The following is a 24,804-nucleotide window of genomic DNA, read 5'->3' on the forward strand; positions in this document are numbered from 1 at the left end:
GAGGGATAAACATTTAGAACTATAGAGGTAACTTCTAGAAATACCTAAGATTTCCTTTGAGGAGTTGTACTTAAAACAAGAGAATAGTTTTTCATCATAAGTTCTTTGGTACTTTTTAATTTTAATAATATATGTGTGTATTATTTAGGTTAATAAAAAGATGCTCCCCTATCCTTTCCTACCCACCCCCACAACACACACAAACCTTGAATTGTCCTTTTCCCCATTCCTAAACCTATTCTTCAGCATTCCCAGTCTTCATAGCAGCAGCATACACTCACATCCAAATCAGAATTAGGAATCATCCTAGGTGTGTCTCTCTCTCTTTCCACTTTTCTCCCTCCTTCTACATTCATCACAAAGGCTTTCCAAGCCTTTCTGACTTTAGCTTTTGTATGTTTTTCACATCTTCATTTCATCTGGCTACCACAGTTTTAGTGGTAGTTTAGTTTACCATCTCTTCCTAGTATTTCTAGAAAACCCTCCTAATCTGCCCCAGCAATCACAGTTCTGCTGTTTGTTGATTTGTTGATTGAGACAGGGTCTTGCTCTGTCATCCAGGCTTTAATGCAGTGGTACAATCATGACTTGCTGCAGCCTCAATTTCCTGGGCTCAGGTGATCCTCCCACCTCAGCCTCCCAGGTAGCTGGGACTGTGCCTGCCACCATGCCTGGATGCATGCCACCATGCCTGGATAATTTTTAAATTTTATTATTTTTAGAGATGGGTTCCCACTGTGTTTCCCAGGCTGGTCATGAACTCCTGGCCTCAAGCAACCCTTCCACCTCCACTTCCCAAAGTGCTGGGATTACAAGCATGAGCCACTGCACCTGGCCCAATTCTGCTCTTTTAACTCTCCTGTTAAAACCCATCAGTGACTCTCCATTCCCTATAGGATGAATTGCAAGCTCATTAGTATGTTACCTTAAGGCCCTCTGTGGCTGCCTTACCCTCTATCACTTCTGATCCTTAATTTTATACTTCATTCTTTGTTGCTGGTTAGACTCTACCTTTTTTGAAGGCAAAAAAAAAATATGCCTTTTTAAAATATATCTTCAGTGGCTAAGAGGATACTCAATAAATGCTTGGGGAATTATACCAAATAGAAATGTTGAATCATGTAATTACTTTTATGTTCTATGATTCTCAACTAATTCAATGTAGATATGTGTTAGATTAATATTACCTTATGACAAGATTCTAAGTATTCTCTAAAACAGAATACATGATGCCTTTAAAAGTTTATAATTGGTATATTTTTAAGAGCAAGTTGAAATTTATACCTTATTACTATGTTATATTTTATTAAAGATTAGAAAACAGACAAAAATAAGTAGAAAGAAAACGAGCGACTAACAGTTCCACCATGCCAGCAGTAACTTTTGTTAAAATTTTTGATGTATATATCACTTTTTGCTATTTGATCTTCATTTGTGGCTAAAATATAGTAAATGAAAAGGAAGGGAAAAGTAAAAATTCCTATATGCTGTTAAGTATCTAAAATATATGCTAATATTATTTTAAAAGATTCAAAATCTCATGTTTTTCATCTATTTAGGGAAGAGAAAACACAGAAGAATCAGTGTTGGAAATCTCTCTTCATAGATACTTACTCTGATGTAGGAAGATACATTGACCATTATGCTGCTATTAAAAAGGCCTGGGATGATCTCAAGAAATATTTGGAGCCCAGGTGTCCTCGGATGGTTTTATCTCTGAAAGGTACTGGGAATGCAGGATCTCCTTCCATGTTTTCATTGCTATTAGTATAAATAGGTTAGTTTAAATAACTTTGAATCTCTGTCATCTACGCAACTGTGTCAATCCAACCTTTTCTGTGATTTGCTGTTCATATTTGGCCATGGAAGTAGGACTTTCACTCTAGTGCCTACCCTGTTTTTTCTCAGCCTTGGGACCCACGTGGTTATTTATCAGAAGGAAAAGCTGAACTTTTATCCTTATATTTATATTCTATTAAGAAAGTAGTAATGCTAAGATTGTGTGAGAATAACTATGGAGATTTCTTTTAAAATATTTTTTTTTTTGAGACAGTCTTGCTCTGTCACCAGGCTGGAGTGCAGTGGTCCAATCTTGGCTCACTGCAACCTTCACCAAGTGTAAGCAATTCTCCTGCCTCAGCCTCCTGAGTAGCTGGGACTACAGGTGTGTACCATCACACCCAGCTAATTTTTGTAACTTTAGTAGAGATGGGGTTTCACCATATTGGTCAGGCTGGTCTTGAACTCCTGACCTTGTGATCCATCCACCTCAGCCTCCCAAAATGCTGGGATTACAGGCGTGAGCCGCCATGCCCAGCCAAAAGATTTTTTTTAATTGTGAAATTTTTCCTATTGTATCAACACTCTTTCCTATTTTCACTACAAGTAAATGTTTGATAGTCTAATATTCAGAAAGACCCTTGGTCTTTACCTGTGTAAGAGCAGCCTAGTAGAGTAAGGATAACTTTTATCCTTATTTTGACACTTACAAAATTGTAGCACTAAGATTTGAACTGAGGTCTGTGTGACTCTAGAAGCTCTGTTACACTTTTGTTGTACAATTTTGGCAAGAAATGTTAAGCTATTCCATTAATTTGATTTAATTAATGCTCATGAAAATACACAGACGGTAGATATATTGCTACTTCCCTGTTTTACCCTCCAAGTTGTTTTTCAGATTTCTACACTGAAAGGCATTGTATAGATGTTTGGTTTTGCTGAGCTAAAATTGGAATCAGTTCTTCTCAAATATTTTCCTTTCTTTAGAACTAAAGACTCTTTTGAAAGAGTATTCCTTTTGCATTTTATGTTTCCTCTCTAATTTCCTATGCAAATATTACTTTCATACAAATCATGGTTGCATGACCAAGTGCTTAAAACTGAATTGCTAGAAGGTGGAAGAAAGAATGATTTGGCAGAGAGAATAGAGCTTTGAAGGAAAGTACTCTGGATTAATATATTGAATAGCTTCTTTTCTTAGGAGAAAATAATAATACTTTACTTGGTATGTAGGGTTAATATTTCAAGAGGAAAATAAATCTGAATATAGGTATTTGGTGATGATAAGGTAAGGGCTTACGTAGCTGTTATTAATTAAACACAAAGCTAGGCACTGGCTAAGTATTTCTTCAGTATTACTCCATTTAATTGCAAAAGGCCTATGTGATAAATAATTACTATTCTCATTTTATAGGTGGATTGTCTAAGGCGTTAAAAAAAAAAAAACAACTAAATTGTTTAACCATCACAAAGGAAAAGGCAAAACTAGGATTTGGATATAGAGCTGACTCCAGAGCTATGGTGTTAACATTGACTAAAGAGAGACAGGACCTATTATCCCATTATGTTTAGAATGTCTTAGACTGTCTATTGGACTAGAAAAGCTAGTCCAAATATTAGGACATTTGGAATATGATATGGTATATGGTTCTGCTCTTAGGCCCAGAGCTATCAAGAAGATAAACCTAAGGATATGTAATCGCTGCTGCTGCTGCTTGTTTTTCTTTTTCTTTCTTTCTTTCTTTCTTTCTTTCCTTTTTTTTTTTTTGGTGCATTCAATTTGGCATTTCCAGGCTCCCTGTACTACCTAGCAGTTGGAGGTGTGGTTGTCAGAAAATTCCTTGACAGCTCCTGTTTTACTCCATGGTGCCAGTTCTCTTGGGCTTTGTCATGAGTTGGAATAGAATAAAGACTCTTTGATATCTGCAGTGCTGGGGGTTCTTGAAACCCTAGGCTTATGAATATTAGAACCAAGTCAGGAACCTAGCTGCTTGCCTCAGCTGCCACAGTCTCTGATTCAATTGCAAGGTTATAGAGGTTGCAGATAAAAAGGAAAATCAGGAAGCAAATAGGCATTGGGCTTGGGAAAATTTTATGGAGCATCTTGAAATTTTGGTATATTAACATTGTTGTTACATGTCTTCAAATCTCATATTTACCTTAAGTGTTACCTTAGAATTTTAGAGTTGGAAGGCACCTTAGAGACTGTTTAGACCAGGGATTGGCAAACTTTTTCTAGGACCAGACAGTAAAATTTTAAGCTTTGTGGGACACATGGTCTCTGTCACAACTCTTCAACTCAGCTGTTGTTGTGGGAAAGCAGCTGATGATGATGCATAAACAAATGGGTAATAAACAAATGGGATTGCTGTATTCCAATACAACTTAATTTGTACAAGGAGGCAGCAGGCCAGGATTTGAAGTGTGGGCTATAATATACCCATTATGATTTATGCTAGTACCCCCCATTTTGTACTTGAAGGAACATACCCAGAGAGTTTAGGTGACTCATGCCAAGTCTCAAACTAGTGACCAAGATGCAACTCTGATCTAGGCTTCTTGACTCCTAGTAACTTTTTCACTGTTGCCTTCTATGAGTGTTCACCGAGTGCTAGTAAAGCACCTTATTAAACATGGGAAGTCTCATTTAATCCTCACTGTAATTCTCTAAGGTAGGTGGTATTATACCCCTTTTGAGGATGAAGAAACAGGGTTAAAGAGGTAAAATAACTTGCCAGAAATCATGCGGTCAGTGTGCATGACAAAGCAATTCATTCTTGCATTGCTATAAATAAATATCTGAGTCTGGGTAATTTACAAGACAAGAGGTTTAATTGGTTCACAGTTCTGCAGGCTGTAGAGGAAGCATGGCAGCATCTGCTTTTAGGGAGGCCTCAGGGAACTCATGGGGATTGTGTATCATACGGCAAAAGAAAGATCAAGAAGGAGAGATGGAGGTGTGGCACACTTTTAAACAGCCAGATCTCATGAGAAGTCACTATCTTGAGGACAGCACCAAGGGAAGGATGCTAAACCATTCGTGAGAAAAAATCCACTCCCATGATCCAGTCACCTCCCATCAGGCCCCACCTCCAATATCGGAGATTACAATTCAACCTGAGATTTGGGAGGGGACGAATATACAAACTATGTCAAAGTAGTGGAGCAAAGATTAACTTTGGCCTTTCTGCCTCTCAAATTCTATTATAGTATGATACCTCTTTCAATCTTGATTTTACTGTATTGTAAACATATATTTCCTTTTAGTTTTCTTCTTGCCATGTTTATTTTTATCTCTTTATCTTTTTCAAGAAATTCTCAGTTTCTTACTGTTACATGATAAATGTCTAACATGTGGCACACACCATATAAATATTAGTTTCTTTCCTCATCCAGTAGTTCAGGTTGCCATTCAGCTTGGTTTCTTTTATACTAAAATTTCTCTTTTTTTAAATGAACTTTTTATTTTGGAGTAATTTGAGATTTACAGAAAGTTGCAAAGATAGTTCAGAGAGTTCTATACACCCTCACCCAGTTTTAGTTATCCTTATATATCCCACTGTGGGACATTTATGAAAACTAAAACATCTTCATTGGCACATTACTATTAACTAAACTCCAGACTTCACTTGAATTTCACCAGATTTTCTATTATTGTTCTTTTTCTGTTCCAGGATCCAGTCGAGAATACCACATTGCATTTAGTTGTCATGTCTCCTTAGTGTACTCTAATCTGTGGCAGTTTCTTTGTCTTTTATGACGTTGACAGGTGGTTTTTTTTTTTTGAGACGGTCTCCCAGGATGGAGTGTAATGCCACAATCGTGGCTCAATACAACCTCTGTCTCCCAGGTTCAAGCGATTCTCCTCCCTCAGCCTCCTGAGTAGCTGGGACAGGCACACACCACCACAACCGGGTTATTTTTGTATTTTTAGTAGAGACAGGGTTTCATCATGTTGGCCAGGCTGGTCTTGAACTCTTGACCTCAAGTGGTCTGCCCATCTTGGCCTCCCAAAGTGCTGAGATTATAGGCGTGAGCCACCGCACCAGCCCCTTGACAGTTTTGAGAAAATACTTGTCAGGTGTTTTGTGTTAGATTAGTGCAAAAGTAATTGTGGTTCCTCAAATTGGCTTTGTCTTGATATTTTACTGATGATTAGACTGAAGCTGGAGTTATTTTTTTTTTTTAGAAAGATTGCTACAGAAGTGAAGTGCCCCTCTCATCACTTTATATCCAGGGGTACATGATGTCACTAATGGTTTTAACTAGCATACAGAAATGGGCACAAATTATAAATGCATAACTCGTTGAATTATCACAAGATAAACATGCCCATTATAACACCCTCCAGATCAAGAAGTAGCCCTCCTCATATTTCTTCCCTCTTTCACAGAGGCAACCACTATTCTGATTGTTAATGCTATTGAGTAGTTTTCTTTTTTGAACTTTATGTAAGTCGCATGATTAAGTATTTTGTATGAATTATTTCTATTTTGTTTGTGAGATTCAGTCTTTTTGAGTATAACAGTTTATTTATTTTGGCTGCAGTTTAGTACTTCATTATCTGAGTAGACTGTTCCTTCTACTGTTAATGGATATTTGGTTTAATTCTATTTCTGGCTATTACAAATAATGCTGTAAATTTTTATATACATTGTTGATGTATATATGAGTATATTTCTGCTGGGTAAATATCTGGCATTGGATTTGCCGGGTTATAGAGTTGCTTCTATTAAACTTCAAGAGATGGTGTTTATTTTTGAAAGTAGTTCTACCAGTTTACATTCTTACAGTAAACAGTAGTTTAATGTTGTCAATCTCTTTATTTTAGCCTTTGTGGTGGGTGTGTAGTGGTGGTTTTAATTCACATTTCCCTAAGGATGTAGAATAATGACAGTTGTATTTCTAGATTTCCAAGCCTCACATATCATGTATTTCTTTTTCTTGCCTTATTGCACTGTCAAGGGCCTTCAGTACAGTGTTGGATAGGAGTGATGATGGGATAGTGGGCATCCTTATCTTTCTGTTTGCAGAGGGCGTAGGACTGTTGGATCCCACAGGGTAGTGGGGTGTCCCTTATGCTGTGCTGAGGTGCAGGATCCGAGAAGTAAAGAGACAGGACATTGAAGAACTGGTGAAGAGCATCTGGACTCAGGGGGCCACGCCACCTGTGAGCGGCGATCAGCAAGAGCCCCTAGTGCCCAGGAGCATCTGTATTTATTAGGTACAAGGAGGGGGCAGGATGGTGAGTGAGGTCATCATCTATAGGCTTTGTAATATGGCATACATAATCACATGAGTCACAAGTGAGGGGGCCACCCCATTATGTCACTTGGACAGAGAGGTGGACCATGTGCAGTAGGGGGCCGTGCCATGCGCAGTATTAGAGGGTCGTGTACAGCAAAGGTGTCCACCCCCATTAGGTCACCGAGGCAAGGAGGTGGGCTGTGTGCAACAGGTGTTGTGCACAACACTGCTTATCTGGGGGCTGGAGACTTCAAAGGATTTCTAACAGAAGGATACTGTAAGCTAATGCAGTGGGAGCTGACAGACTTGTGCTCCTCTCTTAAGATATTTATGGGAGGATAATTTGAGCTAGCACAGAGGGGAGAAAAGACTGACAAGGTGTACACCCACTGTGACTGGTCACACCAGAGGAGTTCTTCTCCCTCGGTTATTTCCAGGATCTCAGGCCTGAGGCCTACTTTCCACAGGAACTAGATGCAAGGTACTACAACTTCTTTATCAGGAGAAGAGGCTCTTGCTCCAAGCCTGCCATACAGTGTATGCCCTTTCAGGCAGGGACACCACCGCCTGGGTCTTTGGTTCTTGTCCTGGTCTGGCTGTTTTCCCATGTACTGCTTCTGTTCTGTGACTGCTCTAGGTATTCCTCCTACTACATACTACTACTATATGGTTATATACAAGGATTCTGTAAATCAGCACTAAATGTGTCAGTACAGCTCCAACTACAATACCTATATGATTATATAGAAAGATTATATAGAACTAAGTATGTTAGATGTAAGTATTAACTATGACTATATAAGCTAGATATATGTAAGCAGTAAGTTATACTTCAGACACTAATTCTATAAACTAATATATGATTATATATAAAGGATTATATAAAGGAAATAGCTGAGTAATAACACTATAAACTAAGATATTCTTCAGGCACTAATTGTGCCTGGGGTCTGGACAGTTCTCCTTCCTCGGTGCCCATGGGGGTGTTACCCACAGAGGGAAAGCGTTCAGCATTTCACCTTTAAGTAAGACATTTGCTATAGGTTTTCTTGTAGATATTCTTTATCAGATTGAAGATAGTCCCTCTGATCCTAGTTTGGGAAGAGGATTTTGGTTTTTGTATTTTAAATGGATAATTGAATTTCTATCAAATGCCTTGTCTGTCTTATGATTCTCATGATTTTTCTCCTTATTCTGTTAATGCAGTGAAATGCATTAATTGCTTTTCTGAATGCTAAACCAACTCTGTATTCCTGGAATAAACCTACTTTGGTTGTAATATATTATCTTTTTTATATGTACTAGATATGATTTGCTAGTATTTTATTGGGATTTTTACATCTATGTTCATGAGAGTTTGGCCTGTAATTTTTCCTTTCTTGCAATGTTCTTGTCAGGTATTGGTATCAAGATGATGCTGGCCTTGTAAAACGAGTCGGGAAGTGTTGCGTCTTTTTCTGTTCCCTGGAAGAGTTTATGTAAGCTTGGTCTTATTTTTTGCTTAAATGATTAGTAGAATACACCAGTGAAGCCATTCAGTTCTGGAGTTTTCATTGTAGGAAAGTTTTAAATTATGGATTCAATTTCTTTATTAGATACAGGACTATTTTGATTTTCTATTTATTCTTATGTCAATTTTGATAAGTTATTTTCTAGGAAATTGTCCACTTCATCTATTTTCAAATCTATCGACATAAAGTTTTTCACAATATCCTCTTATCTTTTTAATGCTTGTTGGATCTGTGGTGATATCACCTTTTCCATTTCTGATATTAATTATTTATACTTTTGCTGTTTTTCTTCATCAGTCTTGCTAGATGGGGTGAATGAATTTTATGAATCTTATCAAAGAACCGGCTTTTGCCTTTGTCAATCCTTTACTATATGTTTGTTTTTTATTTCATTAATTTCTTTGATGTCTTCTCTTTGAATTTACTGTGATTTTTTTTTTCCTGACTTGAGATCATTACTTAGATCATAGATTCTCAGGCTTTCTTATTTTTTCAAATGAATTTAAAGCTTTAAATTTTCCACTAAGCACATTAGTTTGTCCCGTAAGTTTTAATACATTGCATTTTCATTGCTATGCAGTTCAAAGTATTTTCTGATTTCTTTGATTTCTTCTTTAACCTGTAAATGATATAGAAGTGTATTATTTAATTTCTAAAAATTTGGGACTTTTAAAGTAATCTTTTAAATATAATTTATATTTTAATTCCACTGTGATCATAGGAGATACTTTATGTGAGTTCAGTCATTGAAAATTTGTTAGGACTTATTCTGTGGTCTAGTATATGACCTATTTTGGTAAATGTTTTGTGTATACTTAAAAAGAATTTATTTTCTGCAGTTATGGAGTTCAGTACTGTATATATAATTAGGTAAAATTTGTTAATCTTGTTGGAATCTTTTACGCTCTTACTGTATTATTTTGTCTAACTGTTCTATTAGTTATTGAGAGAGGTATGATAAAAATCTGCTGCTGTGGTTGGCAGAATTCTGAGATAGCCCCAAAATTCCCAGGCACTGGTACATGCCTGGTATAATGATCTCTCCTTGAGTGTAGGTGGTACTGTGAAAATAACTGATTTTCTTCCCATTATTAGGTCATATTATATGAAGAGATTTTGCATATGTAATTAAGGTCTCAAATTAGTTGAATTTGAGTTAATTATTAATCAAAAAGCACATTATCCTGACTGGGCCTCAATGAGATGAGTCCTTAAAAGGACTGGGCCCTTCCAGAAGTCAGAGAGATTCAATGTGCATCTCCTATTGACTTTGAATAAGCAAGCTGGCATATTATGAAGAGGGCCACATGGTAAAGAATGCTGGGTGGCCTCCAGGAGCTGAGGGCCTCAGTTCTAAGGAATCAATTCTGCCAACAGCCAGTAAGCTTGGAAGAGGATCCTAAGCATTTATACACAAGATGAGATAGCAGCCCCAGTTGATGCCATGATTTCAGCCTTGTGGGGCCTGAGCAGAGGATCCAGTTGAGTCGTGTCTAGACTTCTGACCTACGAAACTGTGAAATGATAAGTGCTTTAAGCTGCTAATATTACAGCAGGAGAAAATTGCAGCCACTGTGATTGTAGAGATACCTTTTCCCTGTTTTAGTGGTCATTTAAAAATATTTTTTAAAGCTCTTATTAGGTACATAAAATTATAATTATAACATCTGTGTAGTGAATTTAACCTTTTTGTTGTTACGAAAAGCCCTCCATTAGCTCTAATAAAGTCGTTTGCCTTAAAGTCTTTTTCATGTGATTTTAGTAGAGCTACTCTAGCTTTGTTTTCTGTATTTACTTTAAGATATGTCTCTTGTATATAGTTTTTTGTTTTTTATTTTTTATTTTTATTTTTAGTATTTTATTTATTTATTTATTTTTTGAGACAGAGTCTCACTCCGTCACCAGGCACCAGGCTGGAGTGCAGTGGCGCAACCTTGGCTCACTGCAACCTCCGCCTCCCGGGTTCAAGCAATTCTTCTATCTCAGCCTCCCTAATAGCTGGGACTACAGGTGTGTGCCACCACGCCTAGCTAATTTTTTTGTATTTTTAGTAGAGACAGGGTTTCACCGTGTTGGCCAGGATGGTCTCGATCTCTTCATCTCGTTGTCCACCCGCCTCGGCCTCCCAAAGTGCTGGGATTACAGGCGTGAGCCACCGCACCAGGCCTAGTTTTTTGGTTTTTATCTGGTCTGTCAGTTTGTCTTTTCATTTGATTATTTAGTCTATTCATATTTAATAGAGTTACTAATGTGTTTGAGTTTAAATATACCATGTTTCTGTTTGCTTTTCTATTTGTTCCCACCTGTTCCTGTTCCTTTTTTGCAATCTTCTTATGTTTTATTCCATTCCTTCCTCCTTTCTTTTTTTAGTGATTATCTTAGAGATTACAACATTGCATCTTTGACTTATTAAAGTCTAATATAAATTAGTATTTTTACCACTTCCTGGACAATGAAAGAACTTTAGAATGCTTTAACTCCAATCACCTCCCTCCTGCCTTTTGATTTATAGTTTTTGTGATTTTAACATATTTAATTTCTGTGAAACATTCTTATTTTACATATTCAATATTCTTTTAGACTTACCTTCATATTTACCTTTTCTGGTTGCCCTTTATTCCTTCCTGTGTCTTCATGCTTCCACCTGGGATCACTTTCCTTCCACCTGAAGAATTCCTTTTGATATTTCTTTTAACTGACTGCTGCTGCTGAATTTTTCTTTCATTTATCTAAAAATGTATTTATTTCATCTTCATTGTTGAGGATATATTCACTGGATATAGGGTTCTTGTCAGCAGTGATTTTTCTTCACCGCTTTGAAGATATCATTCTTCTGACTTCTATTGTTTCTTTTCTTTTTAAAGACAGGGTCTTACTTTGTTGCCCAGGCTGGAGTACAGTGGCACAATCATAGCCCATTGCAGACTCCAACTCCTGGGCTCAGGCAATCATCCCAGCTCAGCCTTTCGAGTAGCTGGGACTACAGGTATGACAACATGCCTGGCTAATTTTAAAATTTTTTTATAGAGATGGGGTCTTGCTGTGTTGCCCAGGCTGGTCTCGAATTCCTGGCCTCAAGCCACTCTCCCACCTTAGCCTCCCAAAGTGCTAGGATTACGTGCATGAGCCACGGAGTCCAGCTAACTTCTATTGTTTCTGTAGAGAATTTAGCCGTCAATCTTATTGCTTTTCTTTTGAAGGTAATTATATACCCACCGTGCCCCCAGGCTGCTTTTAAAATTTCTCTTTGTGTTTGATTTTAGCAGTTTTCCAAGATGTATCTAGATAATGATTTCCTTTGTAATTTTTCTCCATAGGGTTTATGCTGCTTCTTGAATCATGGTTTGACATTTTCATCAAATTTGGAAAATTGTCTGCTGTTATCTCCAAATACTGCTTCTGCCTCATTCTGCTTTTCCTCTCCCTCTGGGATTCCAGTACACCTATCTTAGACCTTTCCGCCATGTCCTTCCACTTGTGTCTTAGGCTCTTTTTATGTTTTTCCACCCCTTTCTTTCTACTGACCTGGCTTCTAGTTTATAATTTCTTCTTTAGCTTTAAAACTATGATTTGCTGTTAAACGCTTTCAGTGTATTCTTACTTTAGTTTTTACATTTTTCAGCTCTAAGATTTCTATTTGATTCATTTTTATAGTTTCTAGTTCTCTGCTGAAATTCTCCATCTTGTCATTTAATTCACTGAATGTATCAATTGTGATTATAAGTCCATGTTTATTAACTCCAATAATGATGTATTATGGATTTGGTTCTATTATTTTCTATTTTTTCTCTTTCTTTAGTCAGATCTTATCTTTGTATAGGCCTAGTTGTTTTTAATTCATTGCTAGACATAATTCGTATTTTGGAGTAATGTTATTTTCGTCTAGAGATTACTTTTGCTTTTGGCTAGCAGCTAGTCAATGGACAGATCACTGTAATGTAATCAGGGATTTATATGATTGAAAGCTGGGCTTTAGTCTTTGTGAGGACTAGTCTTATTTTCAATTCATTCTTTTTCCTAGGATGTGGTCAGTCAGGATCCTAGCCCAAAAACCTTGGGTTTTACCAGGTCCCTCTCTCCTTTGTGGACACGGAACTCTGTTTTGCCCTCTAACCCTGTGGTACTGCCTAAAGCTTTGCTCAGCTGCTTGGCCACTCAATCTCATATTTGCTTTCCGAATTGACAATTGTCTAAAGACAAGGTGGTTTCTGATGCCTGGCTCACCTCTCAGTCTCCCTGTTTTTCTGGACCCTCTCCCCTGCTTTTGTGATTCTTTGAAAATTGTCAAGCCAATTTTTTTGTTGTCACCATTCAGCTAGAGGTTTGATCCAACAACTGGTGGGCTGCTGCTGAATGTCGATCTCTTCTCTTGGAATTTGTCATTGTTTCCCACTTCTCAAAGCTAGAATATATGTCAAGTTTACAAACATGAAAAATAGAATTCAAGTTAATTACCTCTGCACACATGAGCCCATACCTTATATTCTATATTTCCCATTGAGAGTCAATGTTAAAACTCTTGAGTAACATCAGTTTAGACAACTTCCAGGGGTTTTGTTGTTGTTGTTGTTGTTGTTTTTAAAAAAAGCAGTATGAACATTTTAGATTCAAGAAATTTAGAGGTTTGCGTTATAATGTGAAAACATTATTGTGGATCTCATTGGTGCACACTTTCCATGTTTTACTAAGTGCCAGTGTTTTCCCTGTTGGGAGGGAACTAAGAAATTTGCTTGCTGAGTGCTTCAAATGAGTTTCAATTCATTTCCCTCAATTTCAGCTGTATATTTTGGACAGAATTCACTCACTCTAAGATTGTCTCATTAGTTAGCAAATAAATTGCATTTCTTCTTAGATTTAAGGCTACTTCTTTACAATTCACTTTTTTTTGGTGCCTTTACAGAGGGTGCTCGAGAGGAAGACCTTGATGCCGTGGAAGCGCAGATTGGCTGCAAGCTTCCTGATGATTATCGATGTTCATACAGAATCCACAATGGACAGAAATTAGTGGTTCCTGGGTAAGATATTCAGTGTTACAGCTATTTTTAATGAAGCAAGCTATTTTTTAGAATGAAAGTAAATGAATTGTATTTGTAGTTACTTTTAACAAATTAAAGAAGCATGGGAATTCCCTTTCTCCTTTATAGCAATCCACAAGACAAAATCTATAGCTTGAATTAGATTTTACCAAAATAAATATATCTCATAAAAACATAATTTCTACCAACGCATCTGTATAGTTAAAATGAAGTCTGGTATGGGATGGGGAATGGGACATACAGTAAAAGTGAGTGCGAGTATATTTTAACTAAATTCTTCAGAACTCTTGAAATGTGTATCTGGTTACCGGCTAGTCAAATTATTTTGGGAGCTTGATGCAAATTCTACCTACTATACATAAAAGCAATCATTTATTCAGAGCTGCATACACTACACTAAAGAAAATCATGTTTTGTCATATTAAATGCAGCCTATAATTGAATGGCCTGTTTAAAATTTAATTCTAAAAAATGAAGTATTTATCGTAGAACTTTTTTTGTTTTTTTCTTGAGATGGGGCCATACTCTGTCCTAGCCTGGAGAGTAGTGAGTGGTGTGATCTCAGCTCAGTGCAGCCTTGACCACCCCCACCATGCCCAAGCGATCCTGCCACTTCAGCTGTCCCAGTAGGTAGAAGTACAGGTGCACCACCATGCCCAGCTACTTTTTTGTATTTTTTGTAGAGATGAGGTCTTGCCATGTTGCCCAGGCTGGTCTTGAATTCTTGGACTCAAGCGATTCCTGCCTCAGCCTCCTAAAGTGCAGGGATTACAAGTTCAAATCACCACACCAAGTCTTTTTTTTTTTTTTTAAAGAGATGGTGTCTTGCTATGTTGCCAGTCTAGTGGTCTTTAATTCATGGGCTCATGCAATCCTTCTGCCTCTGCCTCATAAGTAGCTGGGGCTACAGGCATATACTGTTTGGCCTGGCTCAGCTTTTTTTTTTTTTTTTAATGTTTGTTTCATAAACTTTTATTATTTTAAATTTTTATTTATTATTATTATTTTTAGAGATGGGGTCTTGCTATATTGCCCGGGCTGGTCGGGCTCAAGGAATTCTCCTGCCTCAGGCTTCCAGCCACCATATCCACCTTATATTGTGGAGCTTTTGGGTAAAGGTAGACCATTCAGTAGTCATCAAAATTCACCCACAGTTTTTGAAGGCATGTGCTTTGAATGGGTCTACTCCTTGTGTACTTTTATGAAAGTAAGCTGTTTCAGAGACATTGTGCTTGTGAAATGCTAATAGGAGTTTAAGGAGAACTTTGCATTGTTCTTATTGGAATCTGTTGTTCCTTTGTGTGTGAAGAGTCATGTGAGGCTCTGTTACAATTTCAGATGAGGGTTGAATGAGTTCAGGGAATCCCAGAGGTGATCATACTGAGATTACAATGTAGTATTCAGAAGTCAAATATTGGGAGCAGGGTGCGGTGGCTCACGCCTGAAACTAGCTCTTTGGGATGCCAAGGCAGGAGGACTGCTGAAGTCAGGAGTTAAAGACCAACCTGGATAGCATAGCAAGATCCTGTCTCTATAAAAAATTAAGTTAAAAACAATTAGCCGGACATGGTAGCATGCACCTATTGCTCCAGCTACTCGGGAGCTGTGGCAGGAAAATATCTTGAGCCCAAGAGTTTGAGGCTGCAGTAAGCCACTGCACTCCAGCCTGGGTAACAGAACAAGGTCCTGTCTCAAAAAAAAGTCAAATATTGGGCATGGATCAGAAACAGAAGTCAGTTAGAACTAGGTAACCCTAAATTATTGGCTATTTTTTCTTTTTTGAGACAGAGTCTTGCACTGTCATTTGGGCTGGAGTACAGTGGCGTGATCTCAGCTCACTGCAACCTCCACCTTCTGTCCTGGATTCAAGCGATTCTCCTGCCTCAGCCTCCCAAGTAGCTAGGATTACAGGTGCCCGCCACCACGCCCAGCTAATTTTTTGTATTTTTAGTAGAGATGGAACTCCACTATGTTGGCCAGGCTGGTCTCAAACTCCTGACCTCATGATCGCCCACCTTGGCCTCCCAAAGTGCTAGGATTATAGGCTTGAGCCACCGTGCCTGGCTGTTATTGCCTATTTTTTCCTATTGAACTGAAACTTGACAAAGTTGAAAAATTGTCAGATTTTAAGAGCAAACAGGAGAGAACTTTGTAACTCTTAGAGTTATGACTCTGAGTTATGACTAATAGGTCATAAATTGCAACACAGGGATTTTTATCTATACCTGACTTAAGCATTGAGACTTAGGAATCTCATCAAGGAATGCCTTGATACCTATATTGCTATATGTATATTTAATGAGATTAATCTATACACCATAGGCATCCAAGTTTGTGAAAATCTGGACAAGGTTTAAGCTGCTTTACATTTACTGTCTGGTTGCATAGGGTAAGCTAAAGGTCGTATCAAGATAAAGGCATCAGAGAATTTGCTTCTGTAAACATTAAATTGGCCATACATACATGGCTAGCAAAACACTGGCAAATCAATATATCACGGCAAGATAGATTCTTGAAAACAATAAAACTGTATTTCTTTTTAAAACATTGCCATTTAGACATTTAATTAATTTTCAACTTAAATCAGAATTTTTCCAATTGAAGGAGTTTGAATTAAATATTTAGAAATTATAGTGCTTTGGGTATTCCTGATTTGGAATTGTCATGTTAATCAGTACTTATAAAGTTGTGAGTGGGAAATTACTATTCATCAGAAAGATGAAGCACAGCTTCATGTATTACATGAATTTATTATATGAATAATTACATGAAATTATTATTCATCAGAAAAATGAAGCACAGCTTCATGTATTACATGCCATGTATTACATGTTGAGTCTGTATGCTCCTCAGGTTATTGGGAAGCATGGCGTTGTCTAATCACTATCGTTCTGAAGATTTGTTAGACGTCGATACAGCTGCCGGAGGATTCCAGCAGAGACAGGGACTGAAATACTGTCTCCCTTTAACTTTTTGCATACATACTGGTTTGAGTCAGTACATAGCAGTGGAAGCTGCAGAGGGCCGAAATAAAAATGAAGTTTTCTACCAATGTCCAGTAAGTAGAACATGTGTTTAAATATGGCATTATGATGTGTTCTGATGGTTGTATAAATGTGTGCATTAGGTATTTTTAGGATTATAGAATAGGTATAGAATATTATGCATTTTAGTTATGGACCTGTCAACTAGAGTTAATGTTCTGACATAATGGCATGGAATCCAAGAGAAGACTTGACAGTTGGACTTAAAAAACTAGTGTATCTACAGAGGGAAAGCTGCGATTTGTGTTAAGGTAATTTAAGGAAAACTGATGAGGAGCTTTTTGTTACAATAATTAATTGTAATATATGTTTCAGACTTTCTAAAATTTAGCCTGTGAACATCCTTTGATTCATTCTCTGAGTGCAGTAAAAACTTGAAACTTTCTTCAGGGGTATCTGACATATCAAAAAATGTAGTTCTTTTTTAGCAGACTTTTACTGTTTTAATGTAACCACAGAAAATATTATGGTATTGGTTTCATTTAATAAAAACAAAGAAATAATTTTCAGTTCTCAGTAATTTTTCAGTTACACAACCTTTGCCTTCATTTTTGCCTAGATGTGAACTTTTTACTCAAAAGAGAAATTTAAAATAGAAAATGCTTGGCTGGGTGTGGTGGCTCACAGGATCACGGCACTTTGGGAGGCTGAGGCAGGTGGATCAACTGAGATCAGGAATTTGAGACCAGCCTGGCCACTATGGCGAAACCCTGTCTCTCCTAAAAATAAAAATAAAATTAGCCAGGCGTGGTAGTGCATGCCTGTAGTCCCAGCTACTCGGGGAGGCTGAGGCAGGAGAATCGCTTGAACCCAGGAGGTGGATATCATAGTAAGCTGAGATCCAGCCACTGCTCTCCAGCCTGGGCGACAGAACAAGGCTCCCTCTCAAAAAAATAAAATAAAAATAAAAAATAAAAGAAAATGCTTTTCATAGTTGAGACATGTGACTCTATATAACATTTTATATATTTAAAGAGCTTTTAGACCAGGCGCCAGTGGCTCACGCCTGTAATCTCAGCACTTTGGAAGGCCGAAGCAGGCGGATCACAAGGTCAGGAGTTCAAGACCAGCCTGGCCAACATGGTGAAACCCCGTCTCTACTAAAAATACAAAAAAATTGGCTGGGTGCGGTGGCAGGCGCCTGTAATCCCAGCTACCCGGGAGGCTGAGGCAGAGAATTACTTGAACATGGGAGGCAGAGGTTACAGTGAGCCAAGATTGTGCCACTGCACTCCAGCCTCAGTGATAGAGCAAGACTCTGTCTCAAAAAAAAAAAAAAAGAGCTTTTATAGCTTTTAATTTTTTAAAGCATTTTCATACATTTTATTTCATTTTTGACTTGATGTCTCTGTAAGGTTGTAGTATGGTAGCTTGCTCTCCACTTACTGAGAGGAGTGAGTAACCTAGAATTGTTCAGACCTCTTGACTCTGAATTCAGAACCGTTTCTTCTAGGATAACAAGCCATATATCTTCTTATCTCAACTTTATTTTTCTCTGTTTTGCCTCATCTCTAGGGAAAGATACAGATAATGAACATGAAAAATTAAGTAAAATATGTTTTTATCAATTGTATTCTTTTTCTCACCTAGGACCAAATGGCTCGAAATCCAGCTGCTATTGACATGTTTATCATAGGTAGGAAAGAAAAAAGTCTTTTTCCCCCTTCTTCCTCCTGGATATAATAAGAAAATTAAATTGGTAAAAGCTTTTTTAGTTACTTTAGCAGCTGGCAATTTCATACTTGGATTTATTTAAGGTTTGTTGGTTCATAAAGTACTGCATTTAGGTTTTCACTAGAACAGTTTTTGTTTTGAGTATTTTTAATTTGGAAAAAAATCCAATCCTTATACAGTCTCATGCTCTGAGGACTCTTCTATAAGGCAATTAAATACGCAGAATTGCTGTGAATGTTATATATTTTTCTTAACATGCACATACATTTTTCATTCATTATATTCATGTATAACTGGAGATACAGATATATAAAGCAACTTTAAACTTTTTCTCTTTTAGTGGTAATACAGTAACATTAAGATACTGTCACATTAAGTTAAGTTACATTAGAGACCTCCAAAGCAACAGTATTTAGGGACTAATATAAACTCTCTGCCTCATAAACTCCTTGGTACAACTAGTTTTTCTGGCCTTAAAAGAGTATTTCCTATAGGTTTTGAGAACTCTTCAATTTGTAAGTAACTACAGTTCACTCCTTTGCTATTCATCCAGTTTTGTCTTGTTTACATTTTGGCCACCTAGAGAGGCTTCCAGACTGCTTCCGTTCTGCTTTTTAAGACCATTGCTGACATATATTAAACATCTCCGTACACTAATAGTAAAGGGTCCTTGTAGACTAAGGAGTTTGTATTTAATTCTATCTTCTCATTGGAACTTTGAACAATGTATAAGTCTCTGTTTGTTCCATACTATAGCACATTCGAGGTTCGTGATGTGCTTCACAGTATCTCACCCTTACCTAGTAAGTTATAAAAAGCTTTTAAATATAGGTCCTAGCTTTCAGCTCACTCTGACTCATGTGGTCTCTGGTTTCTAAGTTAAGCACTCTCTGGAGCTTTTTCCTATGCTCATTGCCCTCATTGGTATGTTTGCATAGCACACGCTTTCAGAGATTACCATAGTTGCTGTAGTCCAGCAGTGCTACTCAGTTTATAAATGAAAGGCAGCCGAGCGCTAAGGGAGGCTGCTGCCTAGGCTCTGTGTGTTCCTTACTCTTAGTTTGGTGCTCATCTGACATGGTGTGGTGAGTGCTAAGGTGTCATAATACTATCCTAGTAGCCCAGGTTTATCTTAGAACACCACTCCAGCAGAGTACTAAGGTGTAATAATACTATGCTAGTAGCTGGTATTTCTCTTAAAATGGGAGAGCAAAGTAAAAGCTTGAGAGACACTGACAAGAGATGAGGTGGGAAATTAATGCAGGGAGGAAGGATGAAAAAGGAGCTTCCTTTCAGCTGTCTTGATAAAGCCCCAGAACTATCAGAGAGACTCCAACACATGGGCTTACTTTAAAAGGTAAATTACCTTAGAACATAGAAATTGCATCTTGATTCAGCTAATTTTGGATTTCTTAGAATGTTTGGTAACACATCAAATGGCATATCCTGGTGTTCAGTGTGCTATTAATAGATATTTTAAAAAACTGGAGTCTGTCAGATAAGTTTAGTAGTGAATACAGCCTAGTCTATCCTCATCTTGAAGAACACACTCTGGTATGTATTGTAATAAATTAAGGTAGATTAAAATACACAAGGCCAATTTTTTTTATGTAAACCACAAATTTGTTTTTACTTATATAACATTTTTCCCACAAAGTATATATATGTATGATTTTTAAAAAACTCTTTCAGAGAAATTACTAGTGCTAAAAACATAAAACTATACCTTCCATGAATGTTAATGATATTATTCATATAGCTTCTTATTATCTTACTCAAAGTGGGTACATGATCAGTGATCCTTGAATACAATAGTGTTTAATAAATAATGGGTCAGAATGGGTCATTAATATTGAGAAAAGAGCCAACTATTATAGTTTGCCTTCTCTCAGTTGAGGCCTTTTAAAAGCTTAAAGCCTTGTACCCTTAGATACAAGCCAAATTATATCTTTTATCATTCCCTAAATAGAATAACTAGTAAATACTATACATTTAGCATCTGACATTCAGTGTGACAGAATACAGAAACTGGGTTAATTGAAACCGGATTACAAGGAAATTCATTGAACAACATTAATTAAAGGACTAATATGTGCTAGGCACTGAGATGTATTAACAGTAAAAAATGGGGGGTCTGACAGAGTTATGTTAAATATTACCTAGAAGGGGTAAACATAATTAATTCATGTAAATACTTGTCATAATCCAATCATTAGATCACAGATATATGGTCTGGACCAGACTGTTCTGGTAGTCTTTTTCTGCTTTGAGCTAGTCACTAAGAATATGGTGGAATCTATAGTAGTGTGCAGCTAGACCACTTTGGGATTGGCCTGATGCACAGAACTCCACAATGCCATGTCCCTGGTAGATGTCCAGACTGAGCCTGGCTTCTGCCAAAATTTTATGCTTGAGTCAGGATGTACCTGGACCAGGGACATCTGAGAATAGGTACTGATATTTTTCTTGTAGTTTCTTCCTAGACATAGCTGCATCTCCTTTGTTCTATATGTTCAATAAATTACAGACAGAAGGCTTTTCATTCTTGTACCAGAATGAATTAAAGTTTAAAAGTTGATTAATTATAAGTGTAAAAAAATAGTTTGAAGGTCATTGGAGAATAACAACAGTTGAGGGGATGGAGAGGGGGAGAATCCCAAGGAAATAAGGTAGATAGAATTGAAAATAGAAATTGACCTTATAAATGATTAGTACAATTATATCTATAAATGTTTCTAGTTTTGGCATCACATTGTAAAGCATAGAGGAATTACAATTGTTTCCTGTAGAGATTTTACAAAAACTGTCCTTTTCTTTGTTTCCCCCTTTCCTGGTTTCTAGGTGCTACTTTTACTGACTGGTTTACATCTTATGTCAACAATGTTGTATCAGGTGGCTTCCCCATCATCAGAGACCAAATTTTCAGGTATTTTATTTGGGTCTTTTTGGATTGAAATAATGATTGTAAATCAGAAAAAAAAAATGATCAGTCACAAATCATGAAATGAAGTTTCCCAGGAAGGTTGATAATAGAACCTCTCTATTGAGGTTGATGATAGAAGATTGAATTTCTTCAATCTCACTATTTTATTCTCACTCTAAAGCCAAACATCTAAATACTTAGACAACTGGTATTTTTGTTATCTGGAAGAATCAAGAAAAAGATGATTTTGATTTAGAAACAATGAGTTTATAGTATCTATATAATTTATTTTTGAAAAAAAACAAAAAGTTGTTTGCCAACTGATAGATTTGTTATGAACAGCAAGTCAGTAACTGTTAACTCCTGGCAAATATTTATTATCTCTAAATGGAATGTTCAGATATTGTAGCTAATATTAAAGGTAATATTGGTTCATAATAGCCTGGTTGGCAGAAATGATAGATTGATTATACATTAGAGGCTTCTGGGAACAACATACTTGCACATTTTTATTGTCAGAGCCATCATTCAGGAGGTATAGCTGGGTTTTCAGATGTCCCAAAAGTTTCCTTAGCTCTGGAAACTGAATAAGCTCATTTTCATTTCCAACCTAATTACCGATACATTATTTGAACCACTGATCATTAAACCTGATTGCTGTCATTACTTATCCAGAATCACCAATGTTTTGTAGTTTGTATCTAGTTTTCTTCTAAGTTTAATAGGACTATACCCAAATATAATTTAACTTTTCTGGGTCTGAAATATGATTTAAATTATTCATCCTAAAGTATAAGCTATTTTGCATTGTATCTTTTAAATCTTGTAGTTGATTTTAAAATGTTTAATTTTAAAATTACCTAGATATGTTCATGATCCAGAGTGTGTAGCAACAACTGGGGATATTACCGTTTCTGTTTCCACATCATTTCTGCCAGAACTGAGCTCTGTACATCCACCCCACTATTTCTTCACATACCGAATCAGGTGAGAATTTTCAGTGGGTCGCCTTTCAGTTAATAGTGAGATATAACCAATGTTGCTGTTGTCCCATTTGACATGGTATGTAAGACACATTTTGAAAGAACTTGCTGAAGTTTGGAGGAAAGTGGATACATTTTCTACAGTATAGGGTTCATGGAGGACTTTGACTACATATTAATCTCTAAGTTATTTAAGTTATTTCTTTCTTTCCTTTTTTTTTTTTCTGAGATAAGAGTCTTGCTCTGTCACCCAGACTGGAATGCAGTGGCACAATCTTGCCTCGCTGCAACCTCCACCTCCTGGATTCAAGCGATTCTTCCACCTCAGCCTCCCAAGTAGCTGGGATTACAGGTGCACTCCACCATGCCCAGCTAATTTTTTTTTGTATTTTTGTAGAGATGGGGTTTCACCATGTTGGCCAGGCTGATCTTGAACTCCTTACCTTGTGATTCACCCACCTTGGCCTCCCAAAGTGCTGGGATTACAGGCATGAGTCACTGTGCCCGGCCTATTTTTCTTGAAAATATACTGGGTATTGGCTGGGCACTGCGGCACACACCTTTAATCCCAGCACTTTGGGAGGCTGAGGTGGGTGGATCACCTGAGGTCAGGAGTTCGAGACCAGCCTGACCAATATGGAAAAACCCTGTCTCTACTAAAAATATGAAATTAGCTGGGTGTGGTGGCAGGTACCTATAATCCCAGCTATTCGGGAGCCTGAGGCAGGAGAATCGCTTGAACTCGGGAGGCAGAGGTTGCAGTGAGCCAAGATCGCAACATTGCACTCCAGCCTGGGCAATAAGAGCAGAACTCCGTCAAAAAAAAAAAAAAAAGAAAGAAAGAAAAAAAATATACTGGGTATTAAGTATTGTGCCAGGTACTGTGGAAATGGACCAGTAAGTTGTAGTCATCATTAAAGCTCTAAGTTGTAATGCATTCTAGAAAATGTCAAATTGCCATGATAAAGTCATGCATTTTAAATTTCATCTGGCCTATTTATATTCAATTTAAAAATCTAATAAATGTGTATTGTGTGCTTCATGGATGTCAGACATGGCGTTAGACATTGGATTTTATTAAATAAGAAACAAATATTTTAAATTTATGTTAGTAGTATTCTGTGCTATGACACAAAGATAACTCATTGCCCTAAGGGATTAAGGATACTGTGTTTTAAAATATATTTTATGTTATACAAGTATATTTTAAAATACACATACAAGCATATATACATACTGGAAGTATTTTAGTAGGGAAATCAAACTAATGAAGCCAGTATCTTTGAGAACTTAGAAAAATAGCTGGCTACCATTGGGTTGGGTTTCTTAATTTTTTGGAAATTTTCTTTCATAGTATTAGCCTGAATACTATATCTCTTAAACCAAAGAAATGAAACAAAAAAAGCCAGATTTTTGTCTTTACCACCCTATTCCCTTCTCTAGGATTGAAATGTCAAAGGATGCACTTCCTGAGAAGGCCTGTCAGTTGGACAGTCGCTATTGGAGAATAACAAATGCTAAGGGTGACGTGGAAGAAGTTCAAGGACCTGGAGTAGTTGGTATGAAACCCAAGATTTAGGTTTATATATTAAACCCTTAGAAGAAATTTTAGACTTTGCATCATAAATATAATGTATAAAGGTCATTATCCTATTAGTCTAATCCCTTAAGCATTAACTTTTCTAAAATAATAGCACACTTAATTATTCAGGGATTGATTTCCCTTTCTGTGGATCACCTGGAGTTCTTTGCTTTTCCTTCTTTTATTCTTTTTTGTTAAAACTGGTTCATTATTCATTATATTTTGTGGGTTAGAAAGCATAGGGCAGAAAGGGGAAATAAATTTTGTATTGGTCGTGTTTTTTGAAGTTTGGGGGGAAATGTTAAAATTAATGGCATAGATCTTTATTGTTTGTGGATCTCAGTCACTTTAGTTGTAGTTACCATTGTCATTTAGCTTTCTTAAAAATTATGATTATCTCAAATCTCTGAGCCCTCAGATTCTTCAGGTTTGAATATGTACTCCAGAAAAATAACATATTTAAGATATGTACTTCTGTTATCAGTCCTAAGCATATGCAGAATTCAGCTTAAGGTTTTCTAAATTCATGCCCATGAATAGATCTACATGGTTACTTAACGAATTTTTTCCCTGGATCTAGTGCTAAGAGGCTTTATTAAAGCCACAATTCTTTTTCTGCTATTTGGTCCAGTGGTGTAAGGACTATGCCTTGTGAGTGTTATTTTGTCTGGTCTGAATGCTTAGGATGCATCTTCACAATTTTATGTTTTTGTTTCTTGCTACTTTAAAATATTTGGATTACCCTTATCTCTGTTTGAACTGGTGTCTGTGATGCTTTCTATTACTCGTGTCTCAAAGGTTGTGTCTTCAATGCCTCAAAGCTTTTTGAAAAAGAAACATACCTGTTCTGTTTTGTTTGTTTTACTAGATACTTCCCACCTTCTACATTGTAGAGAATTTGAGGAATACATTTAAAAAATGTTAAGAGGGCAGGGCATGGTGGGTAATAATCCCAGCACTTTGGGAGGCCAAGGTGGGCAGATCAACTGAGATCAGGAGTTCGAGACCAGCCTGGCCAACATGGT

General features: G+C 37.0%; 1 protein-coding gene across 2 annotated transcripts in view; it reads left to right on the forward strand.

The window, feature by feature from the left end:
• The window catches only part of FBXO3 (F-box protein 3), a 35,950-nt gene that overhangs the window by 4,410 nt on the left and 6,736 nt on the right, over nucleotides 1–24,804 (forward strand). For both annotated transcript variants that reach the window (XM_032283614.1, XM_032283615.1), the window contains exons 3-9: nucleotides 1,560–1,723; nucleotides 13,438–13,552; nucleotides 16,427–16,631; nucleotides 18,208–18,253; nucleotides 21,133–21,217; nucleotides 22,079–22,201; nucleotides 23,641–23,756. In XM_032283614.1, the coding sequence (XP_032139505.1) occupies nucleotides 1,560–1,723; nucleotides 13,438–13,552; nucleotides 16,427–16,631; nucleotides 18,208–18,253; nucleotides 21,133–21,217; nucleotides 22,079–22,201; nucleotides 23,641–23,756 (854 nt within the window). The remainder of the gene's footprint in view (nucleotides 1–1,559; nucleotides 1,724–13,437; nucleotides 13,553–16,426; nucleotides 16,632–18,207; nucleotides 18,254–21,132; nucleotides 21,218–22,078; nucleotides 22,202–23,640; nucleotides 23,757–24,804) is intronic.

The sequence above is a fragment of the Sapajus apella genome, unplaced genomic scaffold, assembly GCF_009761245.1.
Source record: "Sapajus apella isolate SASKATOON/1434 unplaced genomic scaffold, GSC_monkey_1.0 scaffold14, whole genome shotgun sequence".
Lineage (NCBI taxonomy): Eukaryota > Metazoa > Chordata > Mammalia > Primates > Cebidae > Sapajus > Sapajus apella.